At 49.1% G+C, this 22392-nt stretch overlaps 1 protein-coding gene across 5 annotated transcripts in view; it reads right to left on the reverse strand.

Annotated features, from left to right (window-relative positions):
• The window catches only part of LOC126916782 (uncharacterized), an 80196-nt gene that overhangs the window by 9701 nt on the left and 48103 nt on the right, over positions 1-22392 (reverse strand). The window contains exon 2 of one of the 5 annotated variants that reach the window (XM_050722939.1): positions 18836-18953. The exons of 2 other annotated variants lie outside the window; for them this stretch is intronic. Coding sequence is in view for 2 of the 3 variants with exons in the window: in XM_050722935.1 (XP_050578892.1) it covers positions 5807-6390 (584 nt within the window). In the remaining variant the exon portion in view is untranslated. Of the gene's footprint in view, positions 1-1921; positions 5753-5806; positions 11208-18835; positions 18954-22392 lie in introns of those variants that run through there. 2 more of the 5 variants (XM_050722935.1, XM_050722938.1) reach the window with 2 other exon arrangements.

Below are 22392 nucleotides of genomic sequence, written 5' to 3' on the forward strand. Positions count from 1 at the left end.
GAGCTACGTAATTGTACGTAAATACGGTCTGTTAGCTGACGCGAGTGCCTAAGCGGTAATTAACGTACTTGGACACGTTAGCCACAAACAAATCCGTAGAATTTGCTAAACGTTGCCGCATGTGGCTTAGTAGAGCGCGAGATATTGATATAACTCTGATCCATCGTTAACGCTCCGTCGATAGCTAATTTATTTAAGACCGCACAGGGTTTACGCTTCATTGACAGAATCTTGCAGCAATTCTCGAGGTCGTATGCCGGCGTTTTGCTAATAGCGCAATTTTTTCTCGCCTGCGAGCGCACGAGTATCGCAGCTGGTTGGACACGGTTCTCCATCAACCACGAACGATCGTGGCAACGAGACGAACAAAACCGTTTCTCAGCTCGCCACATGTTCGTTCGCTGCAACTTCCGGCGAAACTATCCCCTGGTTCGTATTATATAGTCGCATGTATCGCGCGAATTTCCCTTCCCTGTCGGTTTACGAGCCCTGCAGGCCTTCATTTACGACTTCTGCAAATCGGTCTCAATTATCGCTGACAATGCGAACAGAGGGCTCGGTTCTCGCGTTTCTGTTTCGGCCGTGCAAAGGGTTGGCGTACGCTACGTCAAACGAAGAACCCTCCCGTTCGTTTGACTCGCACGCACCTGCGAAACCGACTATCGCGATCTAGAGAGACCGACGAACCCACTCGTCTTTCGTCGTGAATCGTAGCCAGGTGGTGCGAAATGAAGGTCCGGTGAATCTACGCGCAGCTCCAGCCGTTTTCAGCTACGATCTCGATAACCGTAACGACCGGCGTCCTATCTCCCTTTCTTCGACCTTTCGTTCTACCTTTTTTCTTTCGCCTATTTCTCGCTTTTGCTTGGTCTTTTCGTGTACTCGAAAAGGCCAGGCGTTTTAAAGAACTCCATCGTTAGCTACGCTGTTAACGAACCGGACAAAGTATGGTTTTAAGCGAAGTCTCTTTGACGGCCTGTACACCTACGATCGCAAAAATGTTTCGGATAGAAAGGATGCCGCTTCCCCGTGGGCTTTTCAAAGCGTAACCGGAGTGTCAATCGATCGAGGCGTTTAGGCAACGAGTTAGAAGAAAGACCGACAAAAGACTACCAACCGTGCACCCGATACGCGGCGAATCGAACGAATACCTCGATACACGATCTTCGATTTCACCGAGATAGAACGGTTCGTGGGCAGACGTGATTCATCGCTGGACATCGATCGATAACGTGGTCGACGGTGAACCGTGGTCAAGAGAAAATACGTCAAAATGACAGGCGGTGGCTACGAGGATCGGGCGTTTGTCTACATGTCTGAAACTGTTTCGTTCGATAGATCTACCACCTCGATCTGACCAAAGTAGTAGATGTTTTAATTCGAGCAGTAAAGTTCGATGTAATCGGATTATCCGCTTCTAATTGGTAGGAGCGGAGCAACCAATCGCAACGTATCCGGAAAAAGTCGTAAATTAATTTCGCGAAACCTCGTTGGAAGAAGCTAATGTACGTTAAAAACAAGCGGCAGTCGATGCGAAACGTTGAAAAGGAACGAAGGAAAAGGAGGATAGGTGGAAGAAGGTAAAAGAGGCTAGGGATAAAAGCTTTTTGAACGACGGCGCTTCCGCTGTCGATGAATCAGGAACTCTTATAGATTCAGGGGCGGGAGCAACGACGGGCGGAAATTATATTTCGCCCTAGTCAGTCAAAAATTATAATATACATGGTTGTCGGCTCTGTCCGAAGGATAAAGAACGGGATAGGAAATGCAATTTCTCAGGGGGCCGAACGATCGCCTCTGCATAGCCTGAAAATAATCACTCGCCGCTCCAATAAATTACATCATAGAGGTTGTTCGACCGTCACGACCTGCGTTACACCGCTAATACACAGGTACCGTCTCTATTAAAAGTAATACGTACGTTTCGCGAAACAGCTCGGACATAAACCAACCAAATGGTGGAAACCATCTCCTCGAGTTTCTTCCAGGTCTTTGAACTTTCGACTTCCATCTGCGCGGCAAACGCGATACGTAGAATTAAACGTACGCGATACTAATCGACGATAACGTTACCAACGAGAGATATGCTTTCAAGCGGAATTGCACGTGGATCAAAGAATATTCCGCGAGCGAACGTAGAAAATTTACGAACGCGGTTTCATCGACGATCCTCGCGATTTACGATCGTCTCGGGACTTTGCGAACAATCTCGATCGGCAAAGTGACGACGAGAACGACCGAGGAAACCGAGCACGCAACACAGCGTGCCGTGAAAATAAGCAGCTGCTCCACCTTCAGCCTTTGCGTAATTTTTCCTCGAAACGAGTGACTACGCGTCCTCGTGGCGCCGATGCCGACCGCGCGTTCTAACGACCTTATTTATCATTCGCGCGAGACTCTTTAATTCGTCGCGATACGAAGGATTAAAAATTAATGCCAGGTCGGGCGTCGCGGCTCGCGGAGGACGTTTCGTACGGATCGTAGGATTTACAAAATCGCGGAGGAAATCTCATCTGGCATCGAGCTAGGGCATTTTAAACTACGAGTCGACCCAACTACAAATTTCTGACGATTTAATTGGAAAAGTAATTTGGGATATGGACGCACGTTACACCCCGAATAAGATGGATCGATCGTTCGGATATGAGCTACGGAACAGATTGCGTACGTGTAACACTTGGATGAAACGTTTCGCCGACATCGCAGCTGGCTTGATCGAGGCCAAACCGGAGATTTGGTTCTACAACCAGGCGCAAACCATAACTTTTAACTACCTCGACGAATCGGTGATTCGAACGGGCATGTAACCGGACGGCACTCGAGGCCGTTGCCGCACCGCAAGATTAAAAGTTGGCTGGTTCGCAAAAATTGCACCAACAGACGTAACCGAAATATTGATTAGCCTGATAAACGTCGGAGGATTCGAGTTCCGAGAATGCCACGGCGTTATGCGAGAGAAGAGGTCATTCTCGAATGTGTTTTTTTACAACCGGTAATTTCCAAACGGTATTACCGATCGCGACGACCACGCTGCTACGCGACCCGTACCAACACTCGTTCGCCGTTCATCGTCCAACGAATTACATCGAGACGACCGCATCTCTCGCCAATTTTGCATAATTTCCACCTCATGCCGGAAACGCTCGCCTCGTCGTACGCTGTTCTTACGAATGCTCGTAAAAAGCCGAGTACGTGGCCTTTTCTCGGATCGTGTTTATCCTAATTGCAGAGGTCATCGAAGCTCTACTCGCAAACAAACGCTTCCTCCCATCGAACCTGTCCATTTCTCGCTCCGAATGACCTCGTTTTTCCTCCATCGGACGACGATCTTCGATCGTTCGCCGATTCTGCAATCCGATCGACAAGCTGTCATCTATTCTCGTCCCTTCCCTTTATCTTCGAAGCGTTGGCTCCTGGCCACGCGATAATAGAACGTCGCGTGTACGCGATGACCATTTCGCTCTTCTCTTCTTTGCGCGTTTACTCGACCGCTCGGCCATTCGGTAACTACGACGGGATAATACGAGACGAACGAGAAACGGCTGGTTTAGAAGGTGACGTTAATTTCCAACGTTGTGGCAGAATTTTCCCACAGGCTCGTTCGTAAGTTGCCTTATCTACAACGATCGATTTTCGTTGTCGACGCGATAACGATTGCTCGGTGTCGCGTGTGCGTCACTTGGATTTTCGATACGACGTAGTACCTGTAATTTTTCGAACAAAGAGCTGCATGTTCCTGTAGACTGTGCGTTTGAGAGACGAACGAGCGTGGTCTGATAAGTTGGCGAATCAATTTGCCGAATTAAATGGCGCGCAACGCGAACGATATTGTTATGGATTAGCAAAGGCATTCGTCGCATGGTCGAACACAGGCGACGACAAAGACATTTTTACCGTAATTGCCGCAGGAATGGAAATGAACATGCGGCTGTACCGAGCGATTCTCCCGTTTCCGGATCCCCCCGGTATAAAAGTATCAATCATTGGCAGGAAAATTTCGCAATTATTCCCTCTGGCCGGTCGTATTAATTATAATTTCATTATCGACGACGATTGCCGCCGAACGGCCAGCGTAATAACGAGTATCGACGACGAAATTAGTTTTATGTTCCACGGAAGAGCGATCAAATTTACGAAATTCCATTTTGCTCGTTGATCAGATTTTTTGTTCCGACGCGGCCATCGTTAGAACGAAACGACCTCGACGATTAATCCCAAGTTGCCGATACACCTCTCGCGATGACTCCTTCACTGCCGGAACAAGTATCTCGAGCACGATCTATCAATTACCTCTCGCGTCTGGAATCGATAACGCTCGATCATCGGCGCGTGTACGAGAAAATCTGGCTCACCGAATTTTCATCGATTTCCAGATCTCATTAAATTAACGGCCCTTGATGTATATAGCGGCGAACAAACAACGACTAGTAGCTGCATTCTATTAAAACGAATCACAGATAGTCGAACGATTGGAGAAGAATTGTCACGCAACATCTGGCGGAGCGGAAAATTTACGGATGACCGCGATATCGTAAAGCGTACGAAGGCGAAGCTGGAAGAAAAAACGGATGTAAGTTAAAATCGCTGGTCGGGGAAAGTTGGATCGCGTGGCATTTTCGCCAGATTCGTTGCGGATGACGAATATTCGAAGAGTTCTTTTCGACCTTACGGCGGCTGAAGGCGGTACTCGCAGTTTCCCTTGCCATTTCTTCTCCTTTATAGCCGCTCTTAAAGCACCGGCAGAAAATATTTGCTTTGCTTATTCCACTTTCTTTTCCTCTTTGACAGCCTGTTCTCATCATCGCCCGTTCGAGCATTCTCGGGTTAAGTCCTCGCCATCTGCCACTTTGGCTTGGTGCCTCTAATTCCATCAGACTGTCGCTTTCCCTCGTTAATCGCGCGTCTTTCGCCCATCCTACGAAACGCAAATATGCCGCTTTTCTTCGATCGTTACGAGCCACGATTCTCGCAGAAAACGCGCGTCTCCTTTCTCATCTCTGAGACCGGATTTTTCCTAAGAGGAAAGACCCCGAGATTTTCCGAGTTTCGCGAATAATTTACGAGACGCGAACTCTCGTACGGAGAGGAAGATTCGGGAGGGTAGACTCTGCGGGGAATAGAAATCGTGCGTTTGGAAATCGTCGGTCTTGCAAAGCGACGAGACGGTAAACATCGCGAGTCGGTGGCCCTAACGGAACTATGCTCGTTCGGACGAGTCTTTTCCTCGACTTTGCAACTCTCGCGTGGTTACCTGGCGTCGCAGTCCGGCAAATCTTATCAACGATAAAGACTTTAGTTTCGCAATGTCCTTTGCTCCGAGCGGCAAAGTCCGAAATTAACACGCTCGATGTAATTAAGCCAGAGCATCGAAGACTATAGCGGACGAGGTAAAAGCTTCGAGAATCTAGCGCCAATCCACGTTCGAGAAACTGTTATTGGGGCATTTTCACGTATCCAAGAACCTGTAGCGGCAACGGAAGCTCGCTAAATACTTTTTTCCAGGACGATGAGAGAGGATAGCGCGGGAAAGGTCAGGAAGATCGATGATGGCTGTGGCGGCTGTGGATGCAAAACGCGAGGCTGAAGGCGGAGCGCGGAAACGTTCGTCCTTTCGTACAGGATTTCGCAATTAGCCTGCCTAACGGGCTCGTCAAACGCGCACGGATAAAGGATTCGAAAGAGGTGAAACACGCTGACCGCGAGAAACTCGTTGTCGTCTCGTTAAGTTGCTCTCGACGCGGACTTCGTTCCCCGATAGAGTAGCACACGCGTTGACAAATCGATAGAGAAGCGAAAAGAGGATTACCTTTGGTCGTGGTCTCGTCGGCATCGCGATGTGGCGACATCCGCAACAGAAACGATGCATCCTGCGCGAACGAAAAAGGAGAATGACGCGTCGCCTGTGTTCCGCGACAGAGAGCGAATTTCGTCTCCTTTTCGTTGGTCCCGGCGCGATGAAAAGCCGGACAACTCGATCGTAGGTGGAGCGGAACGCGAGAAAGCTGCTATTTCGTGGTGACCGCGATTCCAATGGACCTTCTTTTCTTCTTGGACGAGGAAAGAACGGGCAACTCCCGAAAGGAAGATGAAACAGCGAAGAATGAAAATACAAAGGGTAAAAAAAAAACGATCGAATTGTTTCGACGAAGGTGAGGTAAAAGAAACGAGCGAGAAAGAGAGTATCGCGCGAAAAAGCTGGCAGAGTAGCAAGGAGGCGGGTGGTTGATGCAATCGCGGTGAGAGGACGAAGCGAACGAAAAGAAGACGAGGCGCGTGACCGCGTGTAACGGAAACAAAGAAGAGAGAGAGAGACAGAGACAAAGACAGAGACAGAGACAGAGCAAGAGATAAGGCGGAGAAAAAGTGCGAACGAAATGAAAAAAGCTGCATCGAAGGGCTTTCGTGCCAAAAGTCGTCCGCTTTTACGAGCCTTGATCGATGCGTGTTCGCTGAGAAAAGACGAAAACGAGAAAAGGCGACGCAAAGCGAGTATGGTGCGCTCTTTGTTATCGAGGATTGTACGCTCTAAAGACGGTCGGAGATTCTCGGCTTCGTGCTAAACAGCTGTGTGCTACGGCCGGTTTTTCTCTCTCGTCTGTTTCCTGCTTCTCTTCCGATAATCCCTCGACTTATCGATGTCTATAGCTCTCTGTTCGTCGATCTAGTCAGCGCGGTTACGGCGGCTTCAGTTCCGTTCTATGTCCAAATTCTGATACGGTCTGACCGCTCACCCCTTACGTCCTGTTTACAAACACTTGGCCCGATTTGCTATCATGCAGACAAACGTGGATCGTGAGATTCTCCCTCGTCTCGTCAAAGGGATACTCATCTGCTCGATGCTGCTACGTTGGTCCTCTTCCTCCTTCCAATAATTCATCAAGGATGACTCGATCCGACGATAGCGCGTCACTGTTCTCGCGATCCAACCACTGCAACCAGCGAAGCGAACGGTTCTCGTGGTAGATGGTCGAGGAACCGACTGACGGAACTCGCCGCGTTCACCGTGCACCGTCTTTCGAAATCGCGTTCCCGATCTCGTGGCGAGCAGCGAGCGGACCACGCAGACGCACGACGGCGAACGTTCATCCGCAGCAACGTCCGTGAGACACGGCGGCGGCAGCGCTGGAAGCAGCGGCGACGACGCCGCAAGCCCGATTAACCCACGGCTGGAGGAAGCAGAGAACGCGCATACGGTCGCTGCCGCTGCTGCCACTGCGCCGTTGAAATTCGCCAAACTCGCTGCATACTGGTCTGCACATGCTTCTTCGAGTAGGCCACGTGTAGTGGTGGTGCGCGTCGCTCAGCCATTCGACATCCGAGTAGAGTACACGGATCGCCGCTATTCCGTGATCGATCGATTCGATCCATCTTTGACCAGCTTCCGTCTTCCTATCTTCTTACGGTGCATTGCAACGTCGAACAGCGCCAGATACGCCCTTTTTCGGCAGAGTTTAAGGGCAAGTTGTCTCTCTCCGTAGCCGCTTCTTGCCTCGAGATTCATCGAACAACCGTTTTCCTATAACTTTTTATTCGCGAAACAACGCGCTTAAGAAGCTGAAGACCGTTTGTGGTACTATCGGGTAAATTCCAATAATCAGGGAGGGGGTGGAGTTGCTTCCGTGAATTCAAAACTTTGCCAATTTATCGTGATTTTCTTTCCGCTCGCAAAAACTTACTCTCGTCTCTGCTTTTAAATAAAGTAAGCAAGTCTTTGAAAATACCTTATCGACGCGTTGTTCGAATTTGCTCGGCAAACTCGTCGAAAACTATTTACGTTAATAACCATCGGCAGGAATAATTCCGCGAAGAAGTTTTATCGGGCAACGTCGCGTTCCGTGCGAAAATTAAACGGAGGCGACGTCACCCCATGGAACTCGCAGAGTTTCGTACGAGTTTCGCGAATACGATACCACGGAGACCGGCAAACCGTTTCAAAATCAACAAATTATCCGTGAAGTCGCATCGAACGAACCCTTCCAGCTCGCCAACACACTCGCGAGTCGTGTTTCACGGTCGAAAATCGCTGTCGCGGTCGACGATTTCGCGCAGCTATGCGAATTTCTAGACGTTTACGAGCGAACTAGATGTTGCGCGAATACAACAGCTACGATCCGAGCGACGCTGTTTGCCCCTATAATTCGTGTCCGCGTATCTATACGCGAGCATAAATTTCCAACGATTATGAGCAATTACGGAGAAGCTGTAATCATTGACGGTTTAATCCGTTGAATTTACAGATAAATCGAACGTTATACACGGCGATAATCGTCAAAGAGAAAAAGTACGTGAAAAATAAAATTCGTTTCAAGGAGAGATGCAAGTCCGCTGCGGGAATACGCGCGAAAGCAACTAATTAGAAGTTAACGATAAACGAATCAGCCTTTTCTTTTTCCCGTTTAACGGAAACCTGGCGCGCGCTTTTCGTCCGACCAATTCGGCGTTGGGTATTCGAATCGCGAGGTTGACACGGTCGAACTGTCGTCGAAATTACCGGTGGATGCGAATATCCGCACGCTGTCGACGCCACGTGCGAAACTAGAGAGTTTGGCGCGTTCCTAGCGAATTCCATGGTATCTCGGCGTTCTTCGAGGCTTCCGCGATTCGCCAATTTTCGTTCTACGCGTCGGAACGTCGACGAAGCGAGAGAAAAGTCGATTCTCCGATGGCAGCGACCGGCTGGAGGGCGACGCTTCTGCTTTACCCGGTTGCTCGTAATTTCGCGCGAACACGAAACATCCGAGAGACAATAGACGATAAAGACATTGCCGCGAGTCGATGAGTCGTAGGCAACTGGAAAGGTAGTTCGTTATAACGGGGAACTTGCCAGACTTGAGAGACAGGCTTTGGTAACTTTGTTGCGCTTCCTCGGCTCTTGCGAGTAGCTTCGCTACGAAAGAACGTATCATGGGGAATCAAAGCGCGATTCCGTGCAACAGGATCCAGCGACTTTGCCGAGTCGAAACGCGCGTGTCAGGAAAGCCGAAAGAAGCGCGCCGTTACGTGGCAGAATGTTCCCGGTATCTCGTGGCGCACGTCCCACCAAACTCGCTGTCTTTCGACCGAACGAGAAACACCGTATTCGATTTCGGTCTTTTGTTTCGCTTCCATTTACCAGCAGAAGACACGATGGATTCGCACGGTGAAAAAGGAACATCGAGAACGTTCGATCGTCCGGTCTCTGGATTTTCTACCAATGAAAAGGAATCTCGTCCGTTTGAGCGGACGATGTTCAACGAAACCACTCTCGATCGACGGATTAACGCGTTGAATTTGCTTCGCCAAGTTATTAAATTGGTCCCTGTAGCGACGAGATTTTAACGAACGAACGGATCAAGGATAGACGAAATCTGGCTGCAAGCTGCTACTCGCCACGATGAAAAAAAGGGAAACCAGCGACGGTGAACGATGAAGCCACAAACGTGAAAACCGCGGGACGAAGTTTCGATACTTTCGCGGATAAGAACTCGGAAACTGAACATTTTCTGCGCAACGATCGAACGAGAACGTGCTTCGTTAGACGAGGAAAGGCGAACTTCGCGTACAAACGGAATATCGAGATCGTCGTCGAGCGTGAAAGACGCGACGAGATTAGAAGAAAATATACACGGACGACAGAATGTACTCGACAGTCGCGATAAACGAAGGCATCGAGTATGCATCGACTGTGTATCGAATTATCTTTCGTTTGCGCGTTACGAATACTAAAAGATTCAACGTAGTTTAGCTTATGAAGGCTCGTATAGTTGGAAGATAATCTGATTCTACGAGAATTTCGACGAGAAAACCAAGGAAGGAAAATTCAGCTGAAAAGTAAATACCAAAGATAACCGTGATATCCTTGCGTTTTCAGCGGAAGCCGAATGCTTGCGTTTTCAACGGAAGCTGAAACCTTGCGAAACGGCAACCACCGAGACGAGTGTATTACTGAAGAGAGGAAGAAGGTGGAAAAAAGACGAGCGAAAGGATAGAAAACGGCGATGAGCAGGAATTTCGGTTATTTTACTCGAGGCGGAAGAAAGAAACTCAGACCGGACGTAGATAGGATGACCCGCGGAGCGACCTGCGCGAGAAGAGACGACGATCTCAGGGCGGACAGTGAATTTTGTATAAAACAGCGGAATCGCTCAGCCAACGTGAGTCGTTGCGAACAAAGCGCGGAAGGACGCGGGGAGCTGCGGACGTGACGTTAATTTCAATCGGGATACGTCGAATAACCTTCTCTTCTCTCGTTCCCCTCGTTCGTATCGGTCTCCGTGGTAGTCTCGAAGAAGAAGCAGCGGGAACTCGGAATAGAGGAAAATTGAACGGGCCAGCTGCGTTTCCTCGCTGCAAAGTTACCGCGATAAGATTGCGAACGATTATATCGTGGCTCGTGCTCTGGACGTGACCAACGTCGTGTTAAATAGAAGGTTCTCGCAAACGTGAGCAAGGCGTTCTTCGATTCTCGATGAGATTCCTCGCGACGCCACGTTGACGCGCGCTCCAGACGTTCGAACTTTTCGTTTCTCTCTTTACGGAACTCGGCTTTCGTGGTTATCGGTGTCCGATAACGTAGTTCCAAGGATTTTTAATTGCTTCCCCGATTCAACCGCGAATCACGGCGGTTTTTTGATTCTCCCGAGTGCTTTTATACCTTCGGCAATCTTTGTCGCGCGGATCATTTTTAACGTCCACTGCCGTGTTCCGATACGAGGCGAATCGTTGCACAGCCGAACGATCGTTCAGCCGTATATCGTCTCGATATACTATTTCGCCAACTAAAATCGCTTACACTTCACCATTCGACGAATGCACCGAGAACTTGCGTCGAAACTCGAAAATCAAAGTGATATTCACGCTCGACTTTGCGCGTTCGATCGAAACGAAGCGCAAACTCGATACTCGACGATATTTCTCATCCGAGAGTTTCCAGCGGAACGCCACGTCGAACTTCCTCTCGTTGGCTCCGTCTGCGTTTCTTCGCTAAATTTAAACGGCCCTTTAGTCTTAGCCTCGCCCTTCTTCACAGAATTGCTCGTATCGCTGTTTCCGTTTCTTTCCCCAAGCGTCTACGTTCAACCGTTTGCCAGTCTACTCGCGGACGAAACGACGTTTCGCGACCGGTAAAACGGAAGGGCGACAGGGAGAAAAGAACGCGCGAAAAGGTCGAGTCGGAGCGCGTTTCGCGACCGCTTTCGTGCACGTTCGCCGCGCAACTGCCGCGGCCGAATATTCGCCGATACTACATGTGCGTCGTATTTGCAAGCCCCGACCGGCGGACATCGGCTGCAGCTGCTCGACAACCTCCTCCGGGACGCTTCCCGACGCCCCTCCCAGCCCTCGTTTTCCTCCTCTACCGATTCCCACCTCCTACCGATTCCCGCGATAACAATAACGACGGTAATACATCCTCGTTGCGGCGAATGCAAGGAACCATCGCCGACTCCTTCCACAACGCGCCAAACAGCGTCATTCTCACCAAGCGACCAACAAGTTTATCGGAACAACGAAACAGGAGCAACCAGGAATATTATGGAAAATATCGACTTGCTGGAATTGGCTAGACGATCGATAGGCTCGTTCTTCCTAAAGTTACGTTGCCTTTGTTTCGCCATGCTGGAAAACAAGACACGATCGGAGAGAAAAGAAGGAAAAGTTAGTCGCTTCCGCGTGTCGAGAGGCTGAAACAATCTTCGATTTATTAAATTGCCTAACCGAGGTCGTCAGCATCCTCTCCGTTTGCCAAGTCTACGTGCATACTCCGAATCTATTTGGCTGGTTCGTTGCAAGATCTCGTCTTTCTTCGCGATTCGCTTTTGAATTCTGTTGAAACCAAGATGAACGTACTAGTTGATCGCCTTTAAACCAAGAGGAGTCGTTGAAGCGGCAAATGGAAATGCGAAAAGGATTTTCGTCCGCCGAGTAATTAAATGCCACCTGCGCGCCTAATTATCCGAGAAGCCAGGTTTTTACAAGGCGGATAATACACGGGTGACAACCTGAAAAGCCGCTTCAGCTTGAAAAGTAACTTCCGTATATCCGCATAGACGGTTGAGCATCGGATTTCGTGCACATAACTGTGTCATTCGGTTCGCGTAACCGTATATGCAGCGAATAGTCGACGATGGAAAGCGTATTTTTCATTTTCGTCGCCGCTGTCAATGCGGTGAAAGAAGCGCGTTCCATGCGAATGCATATATTATACGCTGACAACGGAGCTCCCTGAAAGGCGGTACCTCGACGCGGTCAAACTTCTCGGAGCCAAGGGTTGCAAAATTCCGCGAGAGCGTTTCACCGGACGAAAACGGAGAATACTCGCGAGTCGTACGGGCTTCTCCAAACTTTCTCCGCGTATAAACTCACCTTCGAGGCAGACTCGGCAAGTTGTCAAGCGCATTAGCGATTCTCGAGGTAAAGTCAACGACCGTCGATTTTGTCCTCGTACTGCACCACACCCTCCACTCTCTCTCTCTCTCTCTCGCTCTCTCTCGATCGCTCGCTCTATTCTCTATATTCCATGCAATCGTAACCAGTCGCTTCTTCAAATTAGAACTTCTCACTTATCCGATTTGTTCAGGTCGAACCATTATCGGGGTCCTTAATCTTGGAATTACGTCTCGTTTCGTAGGATTGTTCTCGTCGAAAGAGAAACGGTTCCAACGATTGCACGTGGTTACTATTTTCATGGAATACGCGATTAACGCTTCAACCGTCTGTTGGTTAAGGGAGACGCACGCTTCTTACTCGCAGCGGAGATAACCGATTTCATCGAAAGCGTCGTTCACGAATTCCGGCGATGATCGAACGGACTCTATTTTCATTTCCGCGGTTGTTCCATTTCCATTGTGCACGTTCATCCAACCGTATCAGGATAGGAACACCAAACGACCGAGTAACCCATCGACTTTTTCCTTCAACCGCAATGAATCGATTTCTCTGTGCCGGGTAGTGGCTGAATTAAACCTAAGATCGTTCCGAGGATCTTAACCGCTTAAGACCATTAACACCGTAGTTCGCTGGTCGTACTTTGCAAGACTATTTATTCGTTTTAAGAAAGTTGCAAAGAGAAACGAACGAAACGTAGAACGACGGACGATGAAACTACTACGTGGTCTTAGCCGATTTCACAGTTTTCCTTAGTTTCGATCGATCGTGTCTCGCGACAATCTCGAGTCGTTTATCTTCTCCAAACACACACACACACACGCCCCTTCCCCTGAAAATGAATCGGCTATCAGCGACGCTGAACACGGCGGATGTTTTAATCCTTCTCTCGAGGAAGGTAATCTCAGCCGTCTTACATCAGCCAGACCCAATCCCACGGGAAATTCCGTCGAGTTCCATAATACTCGGTGACACGCATCGAGCGATAAGGGCAGCGAGTTTCGAGTCGCCAGCACCGAGGCGTCGCATAATCGCTCTTGAAGCGTCATTCCGAGCGCAAGATTCGCGCAGGCTAAAGGGATTCGCGGCATCCCCGTCGCGATTCGGAGAATGTCGATCAAACGTGACACGACGATCGGTACGCCGACACAAATGTACCTAAGACGTCGCGAGCAGCATCGCGACGAATCATCGACCGATCGATAATCATCTGCTATGCAACGTTTATTATGCGAATCTTTCTTTTTCGATCGATCCATAGTCTTTCGAGGGTCCAGCCCGATGTCTTTTTCAAACATTTATGGCGGCGTGCCATACGATTTTGGCAGCGTCGTATTATCGAAATACGAAACGTTCATGATTTGACGATCGAATATTTTTAATCTTTTCGGCGCTACGGATCGTTTAGTACGCGAAATTATTTACCATTTGTTAACAAATAAAACAATCGTTCGCGTACAACTACGTGTTCAATGAGCGACCAATATCGTCTCGATTCTTGAATTATGCACGAGGGTTTAACAAATTTTTAATTTATCGAAGCTTTTCTCTCGGAAACGTTGTCAATTTTCTAAGCGTAAACGATATAAACGACTAATAAATTATCGAACATCTCAGCGCTGAAACGTTTTCTTATCAAATTTACGAACCAGGATAAGAATCGCGGCTCGTTCGATGACCTAATCGTATTAGGCTAAAATCGACGTCGAATCAACCGGTTGGATCGATTCGACGATGGGAAAACATCGGTGCGGCAATGGTCGATGGTTGGTGACAACGTATTTAACACGGCTCGTAAAGCGACCATTTTATTTTTATGTCCTCCGTTAACCGCCTTATCGTCGTTAGCCCGCAACTACCAGCAACGCCGATGATATTTATTCAAAGCGACGTCGCTTCCTGCAGAGATTGCGCAGCTCTGGGATACCGAGGAAATCGCGCGCGGAAATTTCGGCCCGTTTGCAAATTGACGTCGAAAATATCGGCCCCTTACCGTGATCCATTGCCGATATCGTCCACCCTGCTTTCAGTCCGCCACGTCGGAAAATCAAGCTGCGGGAACGTGAAATATCTCCGAGCTGACGAAAAGCCATTACGCGAAATGCGACGTTTTCCGTGCGGAGCATCGACCTGTAATTTTATTAGATCGTCGTCCAGAAGCGTGTCCCTTCCGAAAGGGACGTGCGAGCTTAAGAATGGAGCTATTTTTGCGATAAGATGCGTACGCTTCGATGAAACGAATAAACGAAGCGAGCGAAATGGCGATCGAACGAGCGTACCATCGTTTTGGAATGGAAATTATTCGGGGCAATTTGACGAATGGACAATGCAAGACGAGCATCCCTCGGCGGAAACTGTAATCAGATGCCAAAGAGGAACACGCCCTATAGAGAAGCTGGTGAAACGCTTAATCACCGCGAGAGCTTGGACTCGTCGAACCGCAGCAACCGCATCGGACTATCTTGAAACGATAGAGAACGATCGATCGAACGCGAAACTTTCCGCGGTAGTGCTTAATAAAAACAACCTCGCTTCGTCATCGCTGCATCAGGAAGAAGCTATGACTTAAAAATACACGAACACGCGGTGTAGAATAGACTGATCGACGCCGGGCAAATTTCCAAATCGCATGCAGCCAACCATTTGCACACGACTGTCGGACCGACGTTACGACCCACGTATCCGATCGAATCTCTCGTTTTACGCGTTTTATCGAAATCTTGCGCCGTTTCGTCGACAACTCCGCTTTGTTCCGACGATTTGTCCGGTCGTCTAGGATCTTGACTGGCAGCTAAGTGACCGACCCGTGTACAGTACCGTAACTCGACGTTAATTACCTCGTCGAGTGGAGCGTCGACTCGAACCGACTGACGAACGAGCACGTCGATATTCGATCGTCTTGTCCTCGTCGCGTCGTGCTTTCATCGGTTAAACGATCAATCCGTCGCGTTCAGCGGTTCCAAAAGGTTATCGATTGCTCGCGATGCAGGGAACGATGGAGGATCGCGGCGTTCGATTCGTCCAGAGACTATCCAGAGTGTCGGTCGTGCCATCGGCTGTACAAAAATGGCGCTCGAAACCGTTAGTGTTTTCGGTTCGCATGCTCGTAATTTATGGCCGAGTTTGACGCGCGTCTCGCGCTCGTAAATCAGAGAATCTCTTCCCTACGCACACACGGTCCGTTACCCGAACGGCTTCGAGAGACAAAGAAAAAACGACTGCGTTTCGACGCTCGAAAAGACTATTAAACGGTGTGCTCGAGTGACGCGAACACTGGCCATCTCGTCGTCTTTCGGGACGAGCGTGGATCCAGCTTCGTGGAGCTATTCTGCACGTAACGTCGCGTGTTTTCCGTATTCGCGATTTTTCGTCTCACCCGATGTGCAGGATGTTCCACTTTCAGCCTGTAAATGCAGATGAATTGGAACGCGCGAATCAAACGCTCGGCCCTTTGCACGCGCGACGTTCCTCTTTTGCTCCAGCGACGAGCTGAATTTCTCGTTGGGAAACGCGCGTTGCGGATACGCGACAGCGTCTAGGCAGTAGTTTTATGCATCGCGACGTAACGTCAAAGTTTGAAAAATCAGTTCCTCGTAGGAAACATACGTTCGTTTTTAAACTTCAACAGGATGCCCCTATTTCGTACCTTCGGAGTGTTCTTCGCGGAAACTACATTCGCAGGTGGAGTCGGTGTATCGCGTACGTATTTTCCCGTACGATAGAAGCATCTCGAACGTGCCTGCGAATTCTTAAATCAACGAAAGCATTTCGTTCGGTCGTTCGTGCTCATACGTGAAACTATCGTAGAATCGTTTAAACGAGAAAGCCCGAGGAGGATGAGAAATACCAGTCTCGGGTAAGACAGACAAATTGAATATAGTCGTGAAAAGAGAGCAGGGACGAGTGAACGAGGGAACTCGCATTCGTCGCGAAACGAAATCCTTTGTGGAGATATTTGCGCGAGATGGGAAGGGACACGCAGGGCGACAAAGATTTTCCGCGAAATTGCAACCGTAGGTAGGCATCCGAGACGCGAGAAGTCCGTGCGGAGAACTCGTTTCGCGAACTTGGAATTTTTTGCTAGTAAAAAATCGCGCCATTGCCCGCGATTAATTTCCAAATATTCGACAAACGTAGTTAACGTTTCGAAACGCGTCGACGCGGCATAGAAACGCGAAACAAAAAACGGATGCAACACGCTTTCGGAATTTTCGACGATGCGGATGGGTAAGCGCGATTCGATGGATCAGGGCGGAGAAACGAGGAGCGAGGGACGAGGGGCCGAGCGAATTTCGACAGGTACAATTACGCGTTTGCATTAACGTTGGTACGCGTTGGGACACGTTGGGTCTCGCGGGCACTCGCCTAACTCCACCCGAAATATGGTAATAACATCGATATCTATAATGTATCGTTGACAAACGCGAACCGATGGAATTAACGTTCCGTCGAATTACAAACACGTGATTTTATAGGTACCGCGTCCCATAGAGCGCCGGACAGAAGAAAGGACAGGAGAGAGCAGTGGAAATAAATAGCAAGGCACGCGCTTTCTTTCTCATCGATAAAATAAAACAATCGCGTATGCTCTGGTCTGGCCAAAAGGACGTCACCGGGTCCGATGGTAAAAAAGATGAAAACACTCCCTGTCGTCGCGTCGACTATCGGCGAATCGTTGTGGTTTTTGTCGGCTTTTGTTTGCGGTAGAGGACGAAACTCCGAGGGTCGGCGAACGAACAGGAAACAAACGCAGTCATATTAATTAATCGAGTATGTTGTGTAATTAAGGTTTGCTGGTGCGCGCAGGCCAGTCGTTTTTCTGCCATACGTTTGCCGATGGAAAGTAGCAACGGATCGACTGGCATATCCGGTTACTCGTTGTTCCTCTATATTTGCACGGATGTAAAGTTGCGCGTGATCCAACTGGAAACGCATCTACACGCGATATTTTGCTTTTTCCTACGGCCAGTTTATTCCCAGTTATCGAAAACATTAATTATTATCAAAAATACGTTAACTCTTCGTCGAGATACGCGCGTACGGTCGACCTCGTAGCGCTCGACGATTTTACCAGCTTCGTATCGCGACGGAACCGTTTTCACGATCGGCTAGGAAAAATAACTCGCGTTTGAAAAATTTCACTCGCGCAGAACGGAGTGGCGAGATTTCAGCGTGTGGTTATTTTTCAACGCGAGCCACGCGTGCGAACGTATATTGCGATTAATGTAATTCACACCCCGACGAAACTCGTGCGAATTCACGGTTTCATCACGGACAACGCGGTTTGCAAATTCTCATCGTTGCTTCGTCGACGCGTTAAAGCAGCGTCCGAGTGAAACGCTCTCTGTTCACCGTTCACGCACGCTATGCGCGGCACACAGCTAAATGAAATTTATCACGCTGAGACATAAAGAGAGAGAGAGAGAGAGAAGGAGAGCGCATTACGCCGATGAAGCCAGACTCCTAATTTTCCGAGCACTCGGCATTTTAAGCACGACCGTCGTAAACCGTTTTTCTGTCCGGTTCTTCGCCTACCTTTCTACCTTTTTTCTCTATATCCTTTTACTTTTAATTCACTCTGCTACTTTTTACGCGAAATTACGATGCGCTGGTTCGCGTAAAAACGTACGCTTCGAGTCGCGGTCGAGCGACTTCCTGGCGATAAATTAAATAGATCGATGCTTGTTTACGTGCGTTTTTCGCGTTTCCAACCATGCGCGTAATTTTTCGTTCCACGAGACACCTGCGTTTGCTGGAACAGTTTCATTCTCGGAGTATTCGCAGAGGAACTTTTCGTGAAAAGTATATCTCGCATTTATACATAGAAACGACGATAGAGTATCACCGTGTTGCCTGGCCAAGAGTCTTTTCTAGATTTACAGATGGAACCGTCGAATTCTCGAAACGAGTAAAATGAAAATTTATTCCGGAACGGTAATGCACGATTCCGTATGGGAATTGGGTAAAGAGGATGGTAGGTAAGTTTCGGTTGACCGACGACTACCGCCATCTGCGTAGCAGGCTGAGAGGCAGGTGGTAGCAGCGACGCCGGGCGCCGTCGTCGATGGGCCGCCTCTGTTCGCCTCGTCCGCAACGTCGACTACATAGTAGCACCGGAAGGGAGGCATTGAGCGCATCAACGCTTCCGGATGTACACGCTCGTAGTTTCCTGTCCGTTATACGCACCAAGTCGTAGAGCGGAAGAAGCGAGTCCTAATACGAACGTACCGCCTGCCAATTCGCTATCGAGTTGTCGCACTTTCGCCGCGTAATTTGCGTACAGCCAAACTGCTTTTCTTCTCTCCGCGACTTTGACCTTTTCGATCTCATTGAAATTTTAACGAAATTTTAACGATATTTTAACATCGCCAGAACGGATCCAGTTACAGACGAAGAAACATTCGCTTCGCACGTTGCTGGAATCGAAAAGAATCGACCGAGACACGTACTTGTTTTACTTGTCTTTACCGACCGTGCGACGAGCTTGAGAGAAGCATCGTCGGTTTGGGGAAAGCTGGAAACTCGAACCGCCGTTACTCACACCTGTCGACCGAAGGAATGTCGGAAAAATTCTCCGTGTCCTGACTCACCTGTAACAAGAAACAGGCGCACGCCTTGTCATCGTGAAAGGATAACGAATGGAAGGAGAGAACCGGGCGAGGGAAATAAATGCGGGAAACGAACGAACTGGCTGGAAACGAGTCAGTCTACCGCTTCTCCGACCACAAGTTATTACGCGATCGCTGTAGACGCGTTCTCGAGACGCACGGTCGTCGCGAAAACGAAGAAATAAAAATCGGTCGGCGAGTGTCTCGATCGGGAATAGGAGGCCGTAGAACGACCCTGGCACTCTTCTAGATCTCATCTAACTGGCGATAGTTACGCGCCATCCAAAGTCGTTTGCATTCCGCGCCATAAACGACTCTCCTTCTTTCCTAATTACGCGACTGCGCTACATTTTCAGCCAGCTGTTGATATCGTTTCTCGAGTCTTCGCGTTCCACAGAAGAATCTTTTTCGTCGATGGAATTGGAACGGTGAGGCAAAGCGTCGTTCCTACCGGATAGATCGTACCGGCGATCTAATTACGCGGAGAGACGTAACGCGAAATGCTTGGTAGCGAGTCGTGGCAAATATCCAATTTAATATCCTTTGGCAAAACCTCGACGACGTAATTCGACGAAAGCGATAGAAGAAACTTTCCTTCCGATAAACAACGCAACGGCGAAGCACCGCGGCAAACCTGACGATAACGATCGATTAAGAGTCGAGATGCCGGTCTTTCGTCGTTGTTCCAAGTAGAAAGTTACGAGATAGAGGGTGATGAATGTGGTGGCGCGTTAATCTTCGCCGTGACACGGACAGGAGCAACCTTGCTAACGGGACAGATCGGCAGGGAATGAAACGAGACGAGACGAAACGCGAAACGGGGGTTAAAAAATGATCGTCGGCCGGTCGCGACGTTGTTCTCGTCGCGTCTTGCCACGTTAGACACGTCCGCGTAATTTGCCGAGTCCAAACAACGCGAGACTCGGATTACGCAACCGTGTTACTATTTTCTCCGTGGTGTCCGCGTAACAAACGACGTCCGTTGCGATTAATCATTCGTTGGCGCACGCTGCCCGTTTTATTTTACAGGCTAACGACACCTCGCGAATGAAGATTTATGAAGAAACGCGTGCCTCCTTCTCGCGCCGTAATGTACCCTCCCCGAGGGAAGATGCTGATCGAGCTCCAAGGCAATTAGCCTCGAGTACTTCCACGGGAACAGCCGGCGTCTTCCGAGAATCCTCCTGTTTCATCTTCGACAGACAGAGTCGACTTAATAGTCTTCTCGAGTAATTCCTTGTGTCAATTCGCCTTTACAGGTAAGGAGAATCGCTGGCGACGTTTACCGTCGATTTAAAAACATTCCAGACGACGTTCTTGCTTTCACCTCTTGCACCTACCTCTTCGTCCTACCAATTATTAAGTTGCCTTCTCCTAAGATCGTTAATCGACTGGCTTTTGCCGCGAGTTCTTCCAAAGCTACTGGAAGTTGCGTCAAATTTTGCGTTTGGCACGAGAAACTTCGACGAGAGTGGAAACGATCTCAGCTTTGAGTTTCATCGGTGCGACCCGCTTGGTTCGCTAAATTTTGCAAGAGAATTTTGCTGAAACTTGATTAGAATCGTTTACCGAGAAAGAACGGTTGGTTCGCTAAATTTTGCAAGAGAATTTTGCTGAAACTTGATTAGAACCGTCTACCGAGAAAGAACGGTTGGTTCGCTAAAAAGTAACGTACGCCGCGTTTTGCGGCAACGTGACGCGCGCGATGCGTCAAAGAGGACGATCGAGTGGCCTTCTGGACGATAATACACGGTAGAAATAAATGGAAATCGAGCGACGTCGCGTTCCAATAACCTGTCGCGTGAACGCTCTCCGCATAGAATATCGAAGCGTTCTAAAGCACAACGGGACAAGGGCGTGCTTTGTACGATCGATCGAAAAGATGTTTCAGATTCATCGGCGACGTTTCCCTAGACCTGGAAAATTGAAACGGACTCCGACCGGTATCGAAAACGCGAGAGCGAACCATCCGATCGTGCCAACTTAATTTCCTTCGTCTCACCGCGACTCTAGCTTCTAGCTAATTATCCTAACTGCTGCTGTGCGCGAACGACCCGATTTTATCGGCTTTCCTCGAACGTTTCGCTGCCGACCTCGCGCTGTAAATTTCACGAGCTCTCCTCCCGATACGCCGCGTCGTGTAACTCGTTCAATATTTAAACGAGGGTTAACGCAGTTTGCGAGAGAAACGTCTTCACGCGACTACCGATGTAACCTCCAACTCTCTGTTTACCAGGTGTCCCTGTGCGAATACAAATTCGAGTAAATCTCTCGACGCCGAGAGAGTCGTTCGGAGATTATTTCCATTTGAAATTTCCATTCGGAGCGTGACGTCGAACGCGACGAAAACACAAGCGAGGCGACAGTATTTCAGTCTCGCACGGCGCGCACAGAGCGCGGCGAAACTCTTCGCATTATTCGACGAATTCGAGCGGTTTCCGATAACCGCTCTAAACTTGCTTGGCGAAACGATACGAACCCTGTAGCTCTGACCGGAAAGGTCGCGCGATTCCCTCTAGCTCGGCGATCGCCCATATTTGCTGCAAATATTTGCGTGCGATTTCCGATCGCTAACGAGTCGAACTTGCTCCGCAGCGCGGTGAGATCGAACGATAGACCACGCTGCGAGAATTAACAGCGTACCGGCGGTTGTTTGATCGAACAATTAACAATATCGGTATCGCTGCAACCTCGTTAAGGTTCAACGTGTCCATCGGAGAGGAACGGTAGACAGCGGTTCTCGCGGAACAATGCCAGGATCCGTGTTCGAAAGCGACAGTTCTATCTACGAGCCAGAGAGAAAGGCGTAATTAAAATTCGCATCCGAGTTTCCATCGGCCGTCAACGATTTACAGCCTGGTTACAGCTAGTTTGCAGATGAAAAACGGAATCGTCTGGACGTTCTCGATAGTCCGCTTTGCCTCGACCGTTGCCAGGCGATCGCAGAACGCGATTCCGCCACTTCCACGACGTTATGTAAGATTATTGGAACGCGCGCGTAATCGGATAACAAAGTCGATCTGGAAACTCAGCTACGTTGATCTTCGGCTTTCCCAGTTTATTCTTCGAACAATATCGGCCAGGGCCGTTGAAATTGCATATTTCGCCTACAGATATTCCTACTCTTTGCGTCGCAGACAGATAGCCGATACGATAGGCGTTGCTTCATTCGCTCGCTTTGCGGTTTTCTCGAGTTTTGTAAATTTCCAATTAATTGGTAGCAAGCCGCTGGTTCGTATCGCGATCGACACGAAACGAGGCGAAGAGGGGTTAGGTCGTCTTTCTAGCTCGAGCACTCGTGGAAATAGATGCACGTTCGCGTACCAATACGAAGGCAAAAGAGTGCCATAGCCGGCGGCTAGGTCGTTTCCCGACCTTGCCAAGCGGGATTCCTTAGACGCGAAGAACTTGGCCATTTTTA

The sequence above is a fragment of the Bombus affinis genome, chromosome 5, assembly GCF_024516045.1.
Source record: "Bombus affinis isolate iyBomAffi1 chromosome 5, iyBomAffi1.2, whole genome shotgun sequence".
NCBI lineage: Eukaryota > Metazoa > Arthropoda > Insecta > Hymenoptera > Apidae > Bombus > Bombus affinis.